We start from the raw sequence: 20,471 nt of genomic DNA on the forward strand, positions 1-20,471 counted from the left end.
TATGTCCTTATTATCTGAATAGGTTTTGTGAAATTCTGTTGTGTGGTTTGAGAGGAGTTGCAATGACAAACTGTTGCAGTAGTACATTAAAGTAAATAAGTTCAAAGGGGCGTAACTCCTAGACAAAAAATTGAATCGCAATTTCCCGTCGATATGCACAACTACATAGTATGTCCTAATTATCTGAAAAGGTTTCATGAAATTCTGTTGTGTGGTTTTAGAGGAGTTGCGATGATAAGAAACAGGACTGACGGACGGACTGACGGAGGGATAGGTCAAAAACATTATACCCTCCTCAACCCGTTGCGTGGGGTATAATTAAGTCTACAGATTGAGAAGTAGTTTCTGTTCCACTCTCCCTATCAGCTGCTCACAGTACAATCTAATAGGAAACAGAAAAAAATAACCTAATATTCAAACAAACCTACACTCAAGTATAGAAAAATATTTAGCTAATGTATAGTGTGCCTTAACCAATGACAATAATATATTAAAAGTCCTTGGTGAAAATGGACATTCTAATTTAATTATGTTTTATTCAGGGACAAATAATGCTGGGATTGTGGTCCTGTCATATTGGTATTGCTGTAACTGCAGTGAGTCATGGGAGACAATCTGTTTCATACATTAATCATGAGACATTTTTATATGATTAAAAAATATAAAAATTATACCAATTTTGACACATTGAATTAGGCAATACATGTTTAGATGTATTATAGCTGCAATAAAAATTACACTTTTTTCAATTTGATATTGTATTGTACTAAAAATTCACATTCAAGAATGAATCTAAGCTTTTTTTCAGATCAGTTGTCATTCAGTTATGATTCTTCCAGTTAACAGTATATTCTAGATAATTATGGATCTATAAATGACACTAGTATGTATCGTGTTCCAGATGTAGTATATAGTCCTTCGTGGTAGTGTGTCAATTTCCCAGGATGCATTATCATCCAACCTTTTCTTGTGTTGACAACACTACAGTTGTACCGTATAAATCTACTTCCACCTCCCTGCAAAAGAGAAATGAGCACAAAAGTATTATCAGTCATTTTTATACTTAACTACTTATTCTTATAACAGTATCATTCATAAGTTTTTATAGCCAATTAAGTTCAGACTGGCTTTAATTTGGTATGTAGCTGCATCTTTGAGACACTGACTAAATGCCATGCAAAGGGGAACAAGGCCAACATCATAGTTCAGTGGATTTTATCAACTTTTAAGAAGACAATTCATTGTAATAAAAAAAATATGTTGTTATACATTGACCATTTATATGTAAACAAGGTTTTGGGGATAAAGATTGTTGCTGGCTTGAAACTCTATCTGAGCACAACAATCCATACAACCTATTCAAGAAAATCTTTTACTCAGATATTCATACTTGCCAAACTCTGACAATGGAAAATCATGTCATGACATGACATGACATGTCAAAAAGCGTGTAAAAACGCGTGACGTAGATGCAGAGTTTTTAATATGAATGTGGTAATGTTCATAATTTCACATACAAATTTGTCTATATAAAAAAACAATATATATTCTACTGTAAACTTTAATTGTATTAAGTGGTTTGTTATGTTGCTTTTAAAGCACCACCACTAGGCACATATTTAAAACAATTGCCAGTTTCAAGTTTATCTACATTTATTTGATAATTTCTTATAACAGCACTCAATATAAATGTAACATAGTCAAGTTCTGATCAGAATTTAGAATCAATTTCTTTATAATTGAAAATGCTGTCCCACAGTAGTGTAGTTGATATTTGACTGAATAAGCTTCATCAAGATTTAAAAGAATGTCATAATGCTTTGTTCATTTTGTAATGTAAAATGTCATCTATTATCTCTGCCATTGCTTCCATTGCCTGGTCAAAACTGGGTAGTTCATCAGATGATAGCTGGTACTATAAGAGCTGATCCAACAGTTCTGTGATATTTTCATCCCCCTGGCCTGTAGAAATCTTTTGGCTTAATTTGAATCTGAAATTGAAAAAGAAAAATGTTTTATAAATTTTCATTAAATAAACGTGTTAAATGCTGATTTAAATAGCTGCATTGTATTTTCCTCTCACACGTATTGTAATACTCAATGCAACATAGAATGCACAATGTGTAACTTGTCACACGATCATTCAAACTTGAACTCCAAAATATATAAATCTTGAATCTTGGTACGTAAACATCGCTTTGGCTTAACAATTGGACAACGGTACATGCCCTGAAAACGACCTATTTCTGTGCACATTATCCTTACAAAGTAAATTTGAAAGAAAGTCAGAAAATCGTAAAAACTAATTACAAACTACTTACCTTTTACTGTTTGTCCATATAGAAAATAAAACAATATGGCAGCCAAACAAAAATTTCGATTTTTTTCGGTATTTATCCTGGAACAAGGAAAAACCCTGACAATAGCGATATCATTAACGACCAAAAAATGAAAAGAACGAAAAAGCGTGTAATAGCGTGTAAAGTGTTGAAAAGCGTGTACACGCCATGTGACAAAATTCTCGCGTGTAAAACGTTGAAGAGGCGTGTAAAACGTTGAAGAGGCGTGTATTACACGCGAATATCCTGTCACTTGACATGTACGAATATTTCACTTATGAAATGGTGTATGTGCATGTTTAATCACACTATCAATAAAAGTACAAAATTTGCGCATTTTTCACGAATCTAGTATAAACTCTAAAATAATTCATGACTAATATTTAAATTTAGTGTTGTCTACCTTGGTAAAAATAGTTGAATTACCTACACTTATCACAAATAATACTATGTTCCAATGCTTACTATCATGCCACTGTTTAATGTTAAGTTTCCAAAGGAAAATAAATACAATCATTTACCCTTAGGTGCACAATCTTGAAAACATTTTTATTGAAGTAATTGTTGTATATAATCCTTATTTCTAGAACTGTGAATTGCCTTATCCATTTTCTGTATGTATTATTGGTGTACAGATGAGTCTAGGAATGAGTAAACGCCTCTCTAAAAAATTAAGTAACGCTGACCTAGCTATATTGTATGATTCATTGATTTCAACAATTTCAGGGCTTAATATTTCAAAATCTCCAGATTTGGATCTCAGATATTACAAAATATCTTACAATAACATTTTTTGGATAGTATAATATACAGTACGCCCAGAGAGTATGTAATCGCGAACTCTAATCACCGATTTCCGTGTGTAGCGGATTGACACCGCGAATCACGGATTATACTCCCAATTTCCTACAAAGATTCCCTCCCAACACCGCGTGGCTGTTAATTGGTTTATTGCCCATCGTATGAACTGAAAATTAATGACGCGTGACAACATCATCAGATTAGCCAGATTTATTACCTTTGTACATTTAATGCGGGGTTCACACATTGCCGATTATTGCTCCCGATTGAGATAAGACAGCAATACGACACAAAAAGTGAAAAAGTCGGATTAGTATCCTCAATTATCTGGAATGTCCTATCAATGTCTGAACGCATTCGTTTTAGTTCGTAACAGATTCCTACGGATCGGGAAGGGTCCGAATAGTTCGGCAAAGCATCCCGACAGTTAGGTGCGTCCCGTAACATTCGGGGCAACTCAGCCGATTTTGTCTAGTCGGATTACAATCGTGGCTATGTCGTGACAGATTCTGCTGTATCGGATCGAATTCCGAACAATGTCTTGTGTATTCTGGACGGTGTCCTGTGGAACGGGAATGATCCGGAGTAATTTTTCATAGTTGTTTTTCTGCCGATTGAGTCCAGATTGCATCCAGATCTTGTCGATTGCGAACCGTTTTTTGCCGAAACCGTTCCGAAACAGTCCCGTTATTAATACGAAATTCGTCAATGATACCCACGTCAGAGTCCCGACAATTACAGAATACAATACGACTGAGACCAGACAAAGCCGTTTGCAATGCGATAGAGCGGACTATGATAGGATTACGTTCCGACAGTACTTGATCATCCCGAATATGCCGACAGTTTTCGAACGGATAACTTCCGTCAGCGTCGGTTCACTGTCCGGTCACTGTCTGATCTCAGTCGGATAACATTCGGTAGAGTCGGGACGCAGTCGTGACAGACTCGGTCGAATTTTACCTGGCGAAAAATACAAATCGGATTAGAAGCGGATTCAGAACGGTATTATCGGGACTAATTCGCTTAGAAACGGTTGAATATCGGTGCTTCCTGAATACTATCTGATTGTTGTCGTGATCAAATTATCTTTTTTACAAATTTTAATATAAGTTTGAATTTCCATCCACGATTCACAGGATCTTGATCAGACTTTTAATAAATTTTAATCGGGAATGGTCCTATCAAGAACGGAAGTAAAAATCGTGAATGTGTGACCCCAGCTTAATCGATCTTGATTGCACCTGTGTTCTTTAAAATACGGTATTTAAATGTCCTTTCATTGACAGATAAAAGTGTGACATTTTTATTTAAAATAAGATAATTATTTTTGTATGTATATGCCCATGTCATTGTCTTATGACAGGCAACGTACAACGTATAAAAATACGAATAAAACACTTATTTTGTATTTTCATTATAGTCCGATCCGGTGTCATATGGTATTTTGAACCCCATGGTAAAATGACCCCGGGGTCAAAATACCGCTATGGTAAATTGAACCCCCCCCCCCCTGTATGGAAAATTGAACCCCCCTGTTTTTTTCATTCTAGATGATTAATAAAACATTTAACATTACATAAAAGCTAATCAAATATTAAAAATCATTTATACAAGAAGAGGAGGTCAATTTTCAATGATTGGTTAAAAGAAAAATATTTGCTTGGTATAAGTGCTCTGAAGTCTTAACCAACAAAATTTCATTCAAAAAACTTCTTAAAGCATTAAAACTAGACCATGTAGCTTGGACACTATACTTCTTTGAAATTTAAAATATTTATATAGAATGGTAGACTTTTAGATTAAATTCTCCATGGTGAAAAAGGGGGAGGGGGTCAAATTACCATGGCTCACTTGATTTTAAAAATTAAATTTTCAAAACATCTTTTCAAACTAATAAAATAAATACAAACTACTAATTGAAGTATAATAAATCTGTCAAGGAGTTACAGTAGCAAGATATTTTAACATGTCTTTAGATGTATAGTAGGGGGTTCAATATACCATGGTCAATAACATGGCTAAGTAAAATTTTCAAAATATCTTTTCCAGCATGTTAAATACAAACAAACTACTTATTGGAGTATTAAAACTATGTTGTGGAGTTAGAAAAACTTGGATTTTTAAAATTCAAGGTCTATAGGAGGGGGTTCAATATACCATATGGAAGGGGGAGGGGGTCAAAATACAATGGAATTTTTTTTCTTCAAAATATCTTTCAAGCATGTTTTAAAAATGCATTCAAACTACAAATTGGAGTAACAAATATGTTATGGAGTTAGAATAGCTAGAATTTTTGAAATTGACAGTCTATGGTAGGGGGTTCAATATACCGCAGGGGGTCAAAATACAATGGCTGCGTAAAATTTTCAAAATATCTTTGCCAGTTTGTTAAAGGGAAAACGGTAGTATTACATTTTCCCAGCATTAGGTTGGCCTTTTGTGTACCCAAGACAGGTGAAGGAAGTCAACTTATGAGCGCTGTGATTGGATGTAAGGGTACAATTTATTTTTTATTTATCTATGAATAACTGCAGTTTGTATATTTACAATATAAATTTTAAAACCTCTTGAAATATTTTCTAGAGAATTATTCGAAAAGGCTTCCAAAATTTCATAAATTTGGTGCAAAATGACGGTGGGCATGGATAACATAAACCAGCTCCGTTGGAAATTGGTCATGATACTATTTGGCTTCAATTTTTAGAATACAGTAATAAAGTACAAACACCACACATAATTGTTTTATCCAAGTTTTTATTATAAACACTGGTAAATTTAGAAAATGTTAGTATTGTCGCCTATGGCAGAATAAATAGTACCGTTTTCCCTATACTCAAGATAGCCAGGGAAATCAAAATCAACCAGACTTCAGTTATATTATACTATTTTGAAGCATTTGATAAGAACATTTGATTTTTATCACAAAGAATAGAAATTTTTATCTGAGGACAGTACAGTGTTGAAAAAAGTGCTGAGTCATCATAATAAGTCAAATTTATGGGTACTGATAAAAAACTTTATTCTAGGAAGTCAATATTAACTATATTGTATAAACTGCACCAAACTATTTTTCTTTTGTATTTGTTTTCACCATTCGCAATGATTAATTCAATTTGAAAACCCAGAATTTAAGTCGCGACATATATTTTTAACTGAAATATTTGCCTTTTTTGCTGTGTAATTCCCTAAATGTATAAATTGGGTATTTCCCTTGACACAATCTATTAAAATTGGATATTGTCTGGTTAAGTTTGTACTGTTTACATAGTCAGACAGTATTTGGTCATACTAGAAGCATTTTCACTGTTAGAATTGTTCATCTAAGAAAAAAAGAGGCCCACTTGAGGCTAAATTTAGATAGAATTTATACTCACCTGTGTAAAGAATTGCTCACATTGTTGGCAATTCATGTAGCAAATATTTTAATAGTGCTTAATTTTGTAGTTTCTATCTTTTATTATATCAGGCATATACAATTTGTCATTTTGTACAGTTTGAAAGGACTTTTGTTGAAATTTAACACTCCCAAGGGACATAATTCAGCTTTTTCTTAGATTAATACAGGCAACAAAGGCTACTTTACAGCTGAGTATTTTGCAGATTTAATGTTTTAAGTGTCTAATATCCTTATTTATATCATCTCAAGACAGAATAATGGATTTTATAACCAGCTCTGAAATTTTGAACCTCAATATGGCATATACTAAAGCATGGAATGGAGATTAGTATGAAAAATCTTCAATTTATGCTTATGTTGTAAATTTTGGATAAAATGTATACAAATTGAATGGAATTGTCATTTTTATTTGTTTAAATGGAAATGTTTATTATTATTCTTGAATAAGATAAGATATAGTTGGATACAGGTTGTTTGTTTAGCCTTATCTGAAAGAAGTAGAGAAAGAGGTAAATCAGCATGTAGGGGTGGGGACATAAAATTATCCATGTTTCTTTAAGTAATGGGGACATACAAGTATTAATTATAGTCAAGGTTTCCACAATAACCTAGTATTGCATTGATGGTGTCATAAGAATTCTTTATAGCTTTTTGTCACAGTATAGGGAAAACGGTAGTATTACATTTTCCCAGCATTAGGTTGGCCTTTTGTGTACCCAAGACAGGTGAAGGAAGTCAACTTATGAGCGCTGTGATTGGATGTAAGGGTACAATTTATTTTTTATTTATCTATGAATAACTGCAGTTTGTATATTTACAATATAAATTTTAAAACCTCTTGAAATATTTTCTAGAGAATTATTCGAAAAGGCTTCCAAAATTTCATAAATTTGGTGCAAAATGACGGTGGGCATGGATAACATAAACCAGCTCCGTTGGAAATTGGTCATGATACTATTTGGCTTCAATTTTTAGAATACAGTAATAAAGTACAAACACCACACATAATTGTTTTATCCAAGTTTTTATTATAAACACTGGTAAATTTAGAAAATGTTAGTATTGTCGCCTATGGCAGAATAAATAGTACCGTTTTCCCTATATGCATACAAACTACTTATTGGAGTATTATTACTATGTTAAGGATTAAGAATAGCTGGAATTTTTGAAATTGAATGTCTATGCTATGATGGTAGGGGGTTCAATATAATGCAGGGAGTCAAAATACCATGGCTAAGTAAAGTTTTCAAAATATCTTTTCCAGCATGTTATATAATATATACAAACAACTTATTGAATTATTATTTCTATGTTAAGGAGTTAGAATAGCTTGAATTTTTGAAAATCAAGGTATATATTTCTCGTTTTGTTTATATAGATTAGACAGTTGGTTTTCCCGTTTGAATGGTTTTACGCTAGTAATTTTGGGGCCCTTTATAGCTTGTTGTTCCGTGTGAGCCAAGGCTCCGTGTTGAAGGCCGTACTTTAACCTATAATGGTTTAATTTTTAAATTGTTATTTGGATGGAGAGTTGTCCCATTGGCACTCACACCACATCTTCCTATATCTACTATAGAAAGGGGTTCAATATAACGCAAGGGGGTCAAAATACCATGGCTAAGTAAAATTTTCAAAATATCTTTGCCAGTTTGTTAAATACATACAAACTACTTATTGGAGTATTATAATTATGTTAAGGAGTTAGAATAGCTTGGGTTTATGAAATTCAAGGTCTATATTAGGGGGTTCAATACACCATGGTTAGGGGGGGGGTCAAAATACCATGAAAATATTTTTTCTTCAAAATATCTTTTCCAGCATGTTAAATGCATACAAACTACTTATTAGAGTATTATTACTATGTTAAGGATTAAGAATAGTTTGAATTTTTGAAATTGAATGTCTATGGTAGGGGGTTCAATATACCGCAAGGGGGTCAAAATACCATGGCTGAGTAAAATTTTCAAAATATCTTTTCCAGCATGTTGAATTCATAAAAACTACAAATTGGAGTATTGATACTATGTTAAGGAGTTAGAATAGCTTGAAGTTTTGAAAATCAAGGTCTATAGAAGGGGGTTCAATATACCGCAGGGGGTCAAAATACCATGGCTATGTAAAATTTTCAAAATATCTTGGCCAGTTTGTTAAATACATACAAACTACTTATTGGAGTATTATAATTATGTTAAGGAGTTAGAATAGCTTGGGTTTTTGAAATTCAAGGTCTATAGTAGGGGGTTCAATATACCATGGTTAGGGGGGGTTCAAAATACCATGAAAATATTTTTTCTTCAAATTATCTTTTCCAGCATGTTAAATGCATACAAACTACTTATTGGAGTATTATTACTATGTTAAGGATTAAGAATAGCTGGAATTTTTTAAATTGAATGTCTATGGTAGGGGGTTCAATATACCGCAGGGTGTCAAAATACCATGGCTAAGTAAAATTTTCAAAATATCATATAGCATGTTATATACATACATAAAACTTATTGAAGTATTATTACTATGTTAAAGAGTTAGAATAGCTTGAATTTTTGAAATTGAATGTCTATGGAAGGGGGTTCAATATACCGCATGGGGGTCAAAATACCATGGCTAATTAAAATTTTCAAAATATCTTTTCCGGCATGTTGAATACATACAAACTACAAATTGGAGTATTATTACTATGTTAAGGATTAAGAAAAGCTGGAATTTTTGAAATTGAATGTTTTGAAAAAAAGTAATTTCCATGGTATTTTGACCCCCCTGCGGTATATTGAACCCCCCTACCATAGACCGTAAATTTCAAAAATTCTTGCAATTCTAAAGCCTTAACATAGTTATAATACTCCAATAAGTAGTTTGTATGTATTTAGAATGCTGGAAAAAATGTTTTGAAAAACCCCTACTATAGACCTTAAATTTAAAAAATTCTAGCTATTCAAACTCCTTAACATAGTTATAATATTCCTACAAGTAGTTTGTATGTATTTAACATACTGGAAAAGATATTTTGAAAATTTTACTTAGCCATGGTATTTTGACCCCCCTGCGGTATATTGAACCCCCTACCATAGACCTTAATATTCAAAAATTCTAGCTATTCTTACTCCTTAACTTAGTAATAATACTTCAATAAGTAGTTTGTATGCATTTAACATCCTGGAAAAAATGTTTTGAAAAAAAATCATTTCCATGGTATTTTGACCCCCCTACGGTATATTGAACCCCTACTATAGACCTTAAATTAAAAAAAATCTAGCTATTCAAACTCCTTAACATAGTTATAATATTCCTACAAGTAGTTTACATGTATTTAACATATTGGAAAAGATATTTTGAAAATTTTACTTAGCCATGGTATTTTGACCCCCCTGTGGTATATTGAACCCCCTACCATAGACCTTCAATTTCAAAAATTCTTTCAATTCTAACTCCTAAACATAGTTATAATACTCCAATAAGTAGTTTGTATGTATTCCAAATGCTGGAAAAAATATTTTGAAAAAAATAATTTCCATGGTATTTGGACTCCCCTGCGGTATATTGACCCCCTACTATAGACCTTAAATTTCAAAAATTCTAGCTATTCAAACTCCTTAAAATAGGTATAATATTCCTACAAGTAGTTTGTATGTATTTAACATACTGGAAAAGATATTTTGAAAATTTTACTTAGCCATGGTATTTTGACCCCCCTGCGGTATATTGAACCCCCTACCATAGACCTTCAATTTCAAAAATTCTTTCAATTCTAACTCCTTAACATAGTTATAATACTCCAATAAGTAGCTTGTATGTATTCAAAATGCTGGAAAAAATGTTTTGAAAAAAAATAATTTCCATGGTATTTGGACTCCCCTGCAATATATTGAACCCCTACTATAGACCTTAAATTTCAAAAATTCTAGCTATTCAAACTCCTTAAAATAGGTATAATATTCCTACAAGTAGTTTGTATGTATTTAACATACTGGAAAAGATAATTTGAAAATTTTACTTAGCCATGGTATTTTGACCCCCCTGCGGTATATTGAACCCCCCTACCATAGACCTTAAATTTCAAAAATTCTTGCAATTCTAACGCCTTAACATAGTTATAATACTCCAATAAGTAGTTTGTATGTATTTAGAATGCTGGAAAAAATGTTTTGAAAACAAATAATTTCCATGGTATTTTGACCCCCCTGCGGTATATTGAACTCGTACTATAGACCTTAAATTTAAAATTTCTAGCTATTCAAACTCCTTAACATAGTTATAATATTCCTACAAGTAGTTTGTATGTATTTAACATACTGGAAAAGATATTTTGAAAATTTTACTTAGCCATGGTATTTTGACCCCCCTGCGGTATATTGAACCCCCTACCATAGACCTTAATATTCAAAAATTCTAGCTATTCTTACTCCTTAACTTAGTAATTATACTTCAATAGGTAGTTTGTATGCATTTAACATCCAGGAAAAAATGTTTTGAAAAAAATCATTTCCATGGTATTTTGACCCCCCTGCGGTATATTGAACCCCTACTATATAGACCTTAAATTTCAAAAATTCTAGCTATTCAAACTCCTTAACATAGTAATAATATTCCTACAAGTAGTTTGTATGTATTGAACATACTGGAAAAGATATTTTGAAAATTTTACTTAGCCATGGTATTTGACCCCCCCCTCCCCCGGTTTATTGAACCCCTACCATAGACTTTCAATTTCAAAAATTCTTGCAATTCTAACTCCTAAACATAGTTATAATACTCCAATAAGTAGTTTGTTTGTATTCAAAATGCTGGAAAAAATGTTTTGAAAAAAAATAATTTCCATGGTATTTTGACCCCCCTGCTGTATATTGAACCCCTACTATAGACCTTAAATTAAAAAAATTCTAGCTATTCAAACTCCTTAACATAGTTATAATATTCCTACAAGTAGTTTACATGTATTTAACATACTGGAAAAAGATATTTTGAAAATTTTACTTAGCCATGGTATTTTGACCCCCCTGCGGTATATTGAACCCCCTACCATAGACCTTAAATTTCAAAAATTCTTGCAATTCTTACTCCTTAACATAGTTATAATTCTCCAATCAGTAGTTTGTATGTATTCAAAATGCTGGAAAAATATTTTGAAAAAAATAATTTCCATGGTATTTGGACTCCCCTGCGGTATATTGACCCCTACTATAGACCTTAAATTTCAAAAATTCTATGTATTAAGCATACTGGAAAAGATATTTTGCAAAATTTTATATAGCCATGGTATTTTGACCCCCCCTGCTGTATATTGAACCCCCTACTCAAACCCTCTAATTAAAAAAATATAATAGCCAAGAAATTGTAAATTAGATTATCTGCAATACTATTTCTCAAAAACAGGGGGGTTCAATATACTGCAGGGGGTTCGAAATACCATATGTGAAAAATGACCCCGGGGTCAAAATACCATGCGGTATAATTTTACCGCATGGTATTTTGACCCCGGGTTCAATTTTTAGGGGGTTCAAAATACCATATGACACCGGTCATAATTTTAGTTTTTTCAACAAAGATGCTTTTACCACAATCAGAACCTTTTATGACCTACTCAGTGAGCAATATTCGGTTCATTAATAGTTCAATATTATATAATTAATATCAACTGGCTTAAATCAAAATGACGTTTTTACGGTTATATGTATGAGCAATATTCGGTTCATTAATAATTCAATATTATATAATTAATATCAACTGGCTTAAATCAAAATGATGTTTTTACGGTTATATGTTCAATGTAAATTAAACCCAAGAGTTAATTTATCAGATCAACAAGTGAACTCTGTTTAATACTTTCAATTTATTTTGAAATGTAAAATATTATGTTTCACTACCGCGGTAGATTACCGACTTGAAATATTTGAATTTTAAAAAGAAACTGTAAAGTGACAAATAGTTTTGTATGTATGCAATGTGGCAGCCCTATATTCATAAATACTGAGATACATTCGCCGCCTAGACACAACACAATAATCACAACCTTATTTATTTAAATGGAGAACAAAATCATGTGTTTTTTATCCGTAATGATCTGTTATTGATTTTTGATTATTTAAAATAAAATTGGATTAGCGCAATCCGTCCGTATTTTACTGCTTGTTAAAATCCTCGGCGAAATATAAAAAGAAGTATTTCAACAATTTATAAAACAGAATATTAAAATGAAATTATATCGTATTTCAAGAAAGAAGTATGTAAAAAAAAAAATGTGGATCGGATTTTTACGATATTGACAAGTTTTCACAGAGGCTCTCTACCAACGCCCATTAAGAACTGAACGACATGCATCCTGTTTTCATCTACCATTAATATATAGTGTTGACTATGGACATATAAATAATGTCCGGTTTTATGTCCTCTGTTGACTGAGAAACGTTAAAATAAAAGACTGATGTTGGTTTATTCAGAAAAGGAATATAATTTAGAATCCGGTTAATCAATTGTAAAAGGACCTTCTAGAGCCTCAATCTTAATGCACACACATTTATGTCAATTTTTTACAAAGCAAGTTTAAACCTTGAATGAACTTTCCCAAGGTTATCCAGAAAGGTCACCTGAGTATCTTCTTCCCAAGGCAATTAATTGCTTTAAAAATATTTAAAGATCACTCATCTAAATACAACACAAAAGTTTACATTCATTGTGCGTAAATGAATATTATGCAACGACGAGTTGATGCAGCTATAGAAGTAATCCTGTTGTAGCCGAAATGTATTATTTATCCTAAAGTCAGTAGTGCTAACAAACCGTGAAGAAAAAATGCCGTAGCATAAGGAATGGTGAATAGTATTTTCTTTTTTTCTTGCATATTGCATATACAAGTTTTAAAACGTTATTTTTTCTTTCTCACATTTTATACCTTCAGTGTAATTTCCGTTTATTTTCACGCAATTATGTCTCTTTTTGTAACTTAAGTTATATAAATTACCGATAAAATAAATCGAGATCATAATCAAGTATAGATTTTTTTTTATAAAACTTTAATGCAATTGTAAGCATTAACAACAACCTTTTGCTTTTTAAAACTTTTATTTTGTAATCGTAAAATGGAAATTGCGTAGACTTATTAGCATAACAGATAGTGAAAAATACTTTCTTTTTTACTTGTATAAACAATTTTGAGACCTGTAATTTTTCTTAACACTGCCTTAATTTATTCAGCGTTAGTCTCTGTTTATTGTTACACAATTATATCTCTTTTAGTAAATTAAATATTTATTAACTGATAAAAAACAGAAGTCAAAATCAAATATAGTTTGTTTTTAAAACTTGATTTAAATGTACAGAGTCAGTGCAATTAAAAGAATTAACAACAACGTTTTGATTTTTATTTAATCTTTCAATTGTTTCGAGCAATCAGATATAAACTTGGCTGTCGCTTGTCGGCATAGATCAGAAGGATTAGGGCAATTAATTACCTGGTGTGACACCGCGTCACTCCAGACTCAGGGAGAGATGTCACTAATACAATAAACAAAAGGTAACGGATTTACGCGAAAGTCGGAGGGAATACTCCCAAATTTCTCCGAGGATTTAGGGAGTGATTGGAGTTTCCTGGTGTAACACCAGGAAAAAACTCGGTGTATGGAGTATGGGATGGCTTTCGCGAAAACTGTACTGTACTTTAGACAAGAGTGCACACACTGAAATGTCTCAGTTTATAAATTCTCTAATCTTAATTTTAGAAACAGATGATGACTGTCTGAAACATTCAACAACTGCAGCAAACCTAAACACATCATTATTTTGGCAAAATAGGATTGGGACGCGTCATATATATATTCTTTATTATGACTGCACTATTAAAATATCTAATAAATTGATTCAGGCTTTAAAGAAGAATGTATGGAAAAGTTATATTTTTAATAATGATAAATGTTATATTTATTATTCCTTACAGCATAGTCTATTCCTTGTCTGTTAAGTGCTATGTTGATTGTATATGTTGATTCATCATGGTGAGGTTTTAGGTGATCTTGTTCCCCTGGACGATATCTCACAACAAAGTTCATTACAGAATCAGCATCCTGAAAAAACATATCATACTTATATTCTTAGCTATGAAAAACATGTCATACTTATATTCTTAGCTATGAAAAACATGTCATACTTATATTCTTAGCTATGAAAAACATGTCATACTTATATTCTTAGCTATGAAAAACATGCCATATTTATATTCTTAGCTATGAAAAACATGCCATATTTATATTCATAGCTATGAAAAACATGTCATACTTATATTCTTAGCTATGAAAAACATGTCATACTTATATTCTTAGCTATGAAAAACATGCCATATTTATATTCTTAGCTAGGAAAAACACGTCATACTTATATTCTTAGCTAGGAAAAACAAAACATGCCATATTTATATTCTTAGCTATGAAAAATATGCCATATTTATATTCTTAGCTATGAAAAACATGTCATATTTATATTCTTAGCTATGAAAAACATGTCATACTTATATTCTTAGCTATGAAAAACATGTCATACTTATATTCTTAGCTATGAAAAACATGTCATATTTATATTCTTAGCTATGAAAAACATGTCATACTTATATTCTTAGCTATGAAAAACATGCCATATTTATATTCTTAGCTATGAAAAACATGTCATATTTATATTCTTAGCTATGAAAAACATGTCATATTTATATTCTTAGCTATGAAAAACATGTCATACTTATATTCTGAACTATGAATACACTAAACATCTAGTAAATTGATTCAGGCTTTTAAGAAATATGTGTTGAAAAATCATATATTTCATGAAATTTCCTATGTTAAAAGGCAATAACTTTACCTAAAATGACTCACCCAGAACCACTCTCACTTAATTTGTAACTTCACATTTTTACCCTTCTTCCAGGTCAGGAGCCTCTTGTCTTTGTTAGACTTGTATGATTTTTATTTTAATATCTTTTATATGTTGCAGAGTTTAGTATGACATCCATTATCACTGAACTAGTACCGGTGTCATATGGTATACCTGGGGGTCATTTTACCGCATGGTATTTTGACCCCGGGTTAACTTTTTAGGGGTTTCAAAATACTATATGACACCGGTACCTATTTTTATTTGGGAGCCAGCTGAAGCACATCTCTGGGTGTCATTTTTCTCTGGCTGTATTAAAGACCCATTGCTGGCCTTTCGGCTGTTTTCTGCTTTTTAGCTGGGTTATTGTCTCTTACCCCTGACATTCCTGGATACACTATATCCTTTAAAGGTTGTACGTAAGTTTGGAGAAAATTTAAAAAGTGTTCATCAAAATCGATTTGTCTCATATGTATATCTACTGTTGGTACATTTTCATAGCCTCCTACTCGAATATCCTGAAATAAAAACATAATACTTGACATCACTAGGTTTTTAGATACTTGATTCAGATGAGGTAAATAAATTACAACAGAATGTATCCATGGTACTCAACCTTTATAATCTTTGTTTAGTCGTCCCTAACAAAATTATTTAGGACAGGTTTCTTGAAACCAACATTTAACTTTATTTTGCTTTATGGCAATACTATTGAAAGATAATTAAATAAGAAATTGGTACAATTTGAAATTCATCAGTGTTAAGTAGTCTCTAACAATATTTCTAAATTTCTAAGATTTGCTGCAGGCTTTCTCAAGGTACCATGTGGAAATTTGCTACTCTAGACAAAAATAAATGAGTGGAATTCAATTTGGATCTATAAAAATAAAAGGGTTCATAAATTCATAATATTAAATCCAAATTTTTGATTTGACAGAGATTTACCTGCTTTCTTGTCCAGAAACACAATTTTTTGCTTTATCTCGGAACTGAACACTATTAAAATTAGATGTGTCTGGCTAAGATCTATTACTTTAAAAATTGGAATTTCTGTCAGAAAATCAGTCTCATGTGTCATAAGAAAAATCTTTCTTTTGGGAAAATAATCCCCCAATTTCATCATTATTTGATCCTTAGACACTTGTTGTCTAATTCTTATGCACATTATCAGCACTTTATCAGATCCATGAAGGAAACATCTATGACTAATATAATACCTCATGTCCTCCGTCACTCCATTTCCCATAATCCTCCATTGTTTTTATCATGTGATCACAGAAGGTATCAGATACTATAGGAAACCAGTATACATCTGGGCATGGCTGTAAAAATGAAAGTAAAATGGCATGTCTTGGCTTATCCAGGTCATGGCAAATGGAAAATTTGTAAGTTGTATTCTGTGATGTCAAACTGTGGAAAAGAGGACATGATAGTGGCTACATGTGGAATGTTTCTTATGGTCACATGTGAAATCTAAAGAAATTTTCTTCTTCGAGTTAAAAAAAATGTAACATATTTTATGCATTGGATCTTCTAATGGTATCAATGATAAATCTTGAAACTGATGCTATAAAAATTTGCCAATATTAGGCAATTAAAATTGATTAAAAAATTGATTAAAAAAAGCTGCATTCGAAAAAATAAAACCTACCTGGGTTATAACTGCTCCATCTTTTAAGGCAACAGAGTAATTTTCATGGATATATTTCTTTTCCCAATCCTACAAAAATAAAAGAGAGAACAAGTTTGGAGAATTTATTCGAACGTTAGCAAGGTAATGGTATATCTACTGATTTTTGAAAATAAGAAATAGTAGGAAAACTGCTGTTTCTCAATAAATACAAACTTCAACAAATAAAACTTAAAATAATTTTCTCAGATTGTAAAATAGAAATCTCAATTTACTGTTTCTCTATTCTGCAACTGAATCCCTACATGTAAGTATATATATATTAAAACCTCGACTGGTTATGTATTTGGTAGAAAGTGTTAAATATGAATTCAAGGAGAGTCAATTCAATTTCAAGGGAGACTACTGTTTATGCAAAAATGAAATTTTAATGTACTGTTATTACTAGTTTTGTTAATGATAGTCATAATAATGGAACCTTCTAGGCTAACATTAGATATATGTTTCCACTGGACACCATGCTTTGTTCCCTGTATCACATGTTCAATGAATTGTGAAATCTGTGTCAATATACCAATTTGGCAGATTTATATATAAATTTATATATTACAGATCATTATGAATGTGTGTACTAAGTTTCACCATGATCCAACCTTCACTAAAATCTTCAGATTCCATACAGACAAACAACAAAGGGATGCATAGGCCATAACACATAATGCCCCCTTACTATTGACAGCATGGATAACAATTATAATCTTACCAAAGGGTTCTTGAACATTTGGAACATGTCACTATGTAAGTGTGTTGTATTATAGTCGTCAGTGTTCACCAAATGTCCACGGTACTTCATGTTGTTTACATACATAAATAGGCCCTGTTAAATGATAAATGAACAAATGCATAATTAATTATAAACAAAACAATTTTTTTCCTGAAAGATTTCTTGTTTTTTTCTAAGTCTTTAGCTAGGTAGATTCTGAACATTTTTAGATCTTAAAATGACATATCATGTTATATTTGATATTTTAAAAATTGGTTATTCATTAAGTGGGGTTGATAGCATCTTTAGATCTTAAGAAACCATAACAAAATGTGCACACATTTTGAGAATAATGCGCTTCCTTGCTTGATACACAATGTACCTCGGTCAACGCTTTAACACCCAAATAAATTTACAAAAAGAATCATTCAATTTGTAAGTGTGTTCCTCTACTACCTTCTCCCTGATATTCTTTGTAAAGCTGATATCTCTCTCCTCTTCGTCTGATATTTCCTCCCGGATAAATGCTCTCATCAGTTTAGGCATTACAGAACCATGAATCAGATATACATATCTAATGTAAGGCACATTCCATAAACCTCTGAAAATTAACAAGTTAAAATGACATGTATGTTCATTATGATACGTTATTTTGAATTGATACATGTAACAGCAATCTTGCATAAATCTGAATTTATCCTTCATTTCAAAATGAAATATAACATTCATGATGGCACAGGCTTCCACAATACAGTGTACTGAGGTAAATAAAAGAAAAACTTGATAGAAAACTTGTTTTCATGATCCTAGCAAAAAATGTATTGAATGCATCTTTTAGAAATTACATTCTTCAACAAGAAGCTTTGCATGGCTCACACTGAACAGCAAGCTATAAAGGGCTCCAATTTTTTTATTCCTATGTTTACTGTTTAAAAGAGATTTTGCATTAACAGGGACAAACAAACATATATACAGACAAGCAACAATAAGTTTATTCCTTTCTCATTAGATATTATACCTACTTTTTCTCCAGGTCTACCATTGCTGTGTAATCCTCTGTTTGTCCATAATATCCGTTATCATTCAGACCAGTCCAGAAATTGGACCAGTAATTCTTATGCTGTGAAAGCATTGGTGCAAGAATAGTTCTGAAGTAAGAAATGAGTTATACTCAAATGTATTCTTAAAGCAATTAATCTAATTATATGAACATTGTACCGTGTACCTTAAGGTTCCACTAAAGTCAAAATATAGGACACTTCATAAACATCTAAACTTTGCCTCTATTTTTCAACCTATAAGGAATAAAGTCATTAACTTTGAGAACAGATGTTCATTTAAACATACTTTACATATACACATTGTGTAAATTGTAAATAAACTTGAAATTGTTATGTTGTGGCCAAACCGGTTCTTGGGGTGAACACTAAATTTTCAAAAAAATCTGCAGGCCTGCAAGACGACTTAATTTGCTTAAAATTGGTATGGACGAATACTGTTACATGTAATGCAGGGCAAGCGGATGTTGATTTTTTATAAAATGTATTGATTTTCGAATTTCAGTTAATTTCATGTATCTAAGTGAACGAATATCGAAGGTACAATACAGAAATTGGACAAATATGCCATTAAAACATATGTATGTGACAAATCAGCATCCGCTTGCCCTGCATTACATGTAACAGTATTCGTCCATACCAATTTTAAGCAAATTAAGTTGTCTTGCAGGCCTGCAGATTTTTTTGAAAATTTAGTGTTCACCCCAAGAACCGGTTTGGCCACAATATAACAGTTTCAAGTTTATTTACAATTAACACAATGTGTATATGTAAAGTATGTTTAAATGAACATATGTTCTCATAGTTTATGACTTTATTCATTATAGGTTGAAAAATACAGGCAAAGTTTAGATTTTTATGAAGTGTCCTATATTTTGACTTTAGTGGAACCTTAAGTTATTAAAATTGCATAATTGCTAAAACAAGTATAAAGAAAAAAATTCTGTGCATGGTCTGTATAGCCAGTCAAGGTCGTTAAACTTCCTTTTGTTGTTCTTTAAGGTCAAGTTACAGTAAATGGGCTATGTCGCAGATTTCAGTAAAATTTGGCATACAACTCTGGCTCGATAAACTTCAACTGAAAATCGAAAAAATATTGCATTTATCTCAATAATCATTTGAAATATTACTGATTGAATTCTTACAAAATGGGTGAACATTTGAATAGAAAGCACATAAAATCGGCGAAAACCCTTCTAAAATTTGTCTTAAAATCGCCAAATCTCTAATTCTACTCCATAGATTTTTCTTAAAAAAATATATATGTTGTTGATACATAAATTTTCGTTATAATGATGCAAAATAAAGATAGGGTCACCGACTTCGTTTTTACGGTATACTTCATTTAAAGTTGTGTTCTTTGTGAAAAAATCCAATAAAACGGCGAAATAATCGTAATGTTATCGCGTTGCAGGCCGTAAAACGTTGATTTTTGACGTTTTTCACTACCAACAAGGTAACAAATTGATTATTAGACAAAAAACGAAGTCGGTGACCCTATGATTATTTTATATCATTAAAACAGAAATTAATGTGTCAACAAAATATAGTTTTTTAAGAAAAATCTATGGAGTGGAATTAGTGATTTGGCAATTTTAAGACAAATTTTAGAAGGTTTTTCGCGGATTCC

The 20,471-nt window shown here is 31.7% G+C and overlaps 1 protein-coding gene across 1 annotated transcript in view; it reads right to left on the reverse strand.

Moving 5' to 3' along the window:
- Positions 1 to 820: 820 nt before the first annotated feature.
- Positions 821 to 20,471, reverse strand: part of LOC134692877 (procollagen-lysine,2-oxoglutarate 5-dioxygenase 1-like) — a 58,655-nt gene continuing 39,004 nt past the window's right edge. Inside the window, exons 13-20 of the mRNA XM_063553493.1 lie at positions 18,806 to 18,931; positions 18,240 to 18,384; positions 17,784 to 17,897; positions 17,042 to 17,110; positions 16,608 to 16,712; positions 15,768 to 15,908; positions 14,466 to 14,594; positions 821 to 1,016 (exon numbers count right to left, since the gene is read on the reverse strand). Coding sequence (XP_063409563.1) covers positions 861 to 1,016; positions 14,466 to 14,594; positions 15,768 to 15,908; positions 16,608 to 16,712; positions 17,042 to 17,110; positions 17,784 to 17,897; positions 18,240 to 18,384; positions 18,806 to 18,931 — 985 coding nt within the window. The 3' untranslated portion in view covers positions 821 to 860. The remainder of the gene's footprint in view (positions 1,017 to 14,465; positions 14,595 to 15,767; positions 15,909 to 16,607; positions 16,713 to 17,041; positions 17,111 to 17,783; positions 17,898 to 18,239; positions 18,385 to 18,805; positions 18,932 to 20,471) is intronic.

The sequence above is a fragment of the Mytilus trossulus genome, chromosome 12, assembly GCF_036588685.1.
Source record: "Mytilus trossulus isolate FHL-02 chromosome 12, PNRI_Mtr1.1.1.hap1, whole genome shotgun sequence".
Taxonomy (NCBI): Eukaryota; Metazoa; Mollusca; class Bivalvia; order Mytilida; family Mytilidae; genus Mytilus; species Mytilus trossulus.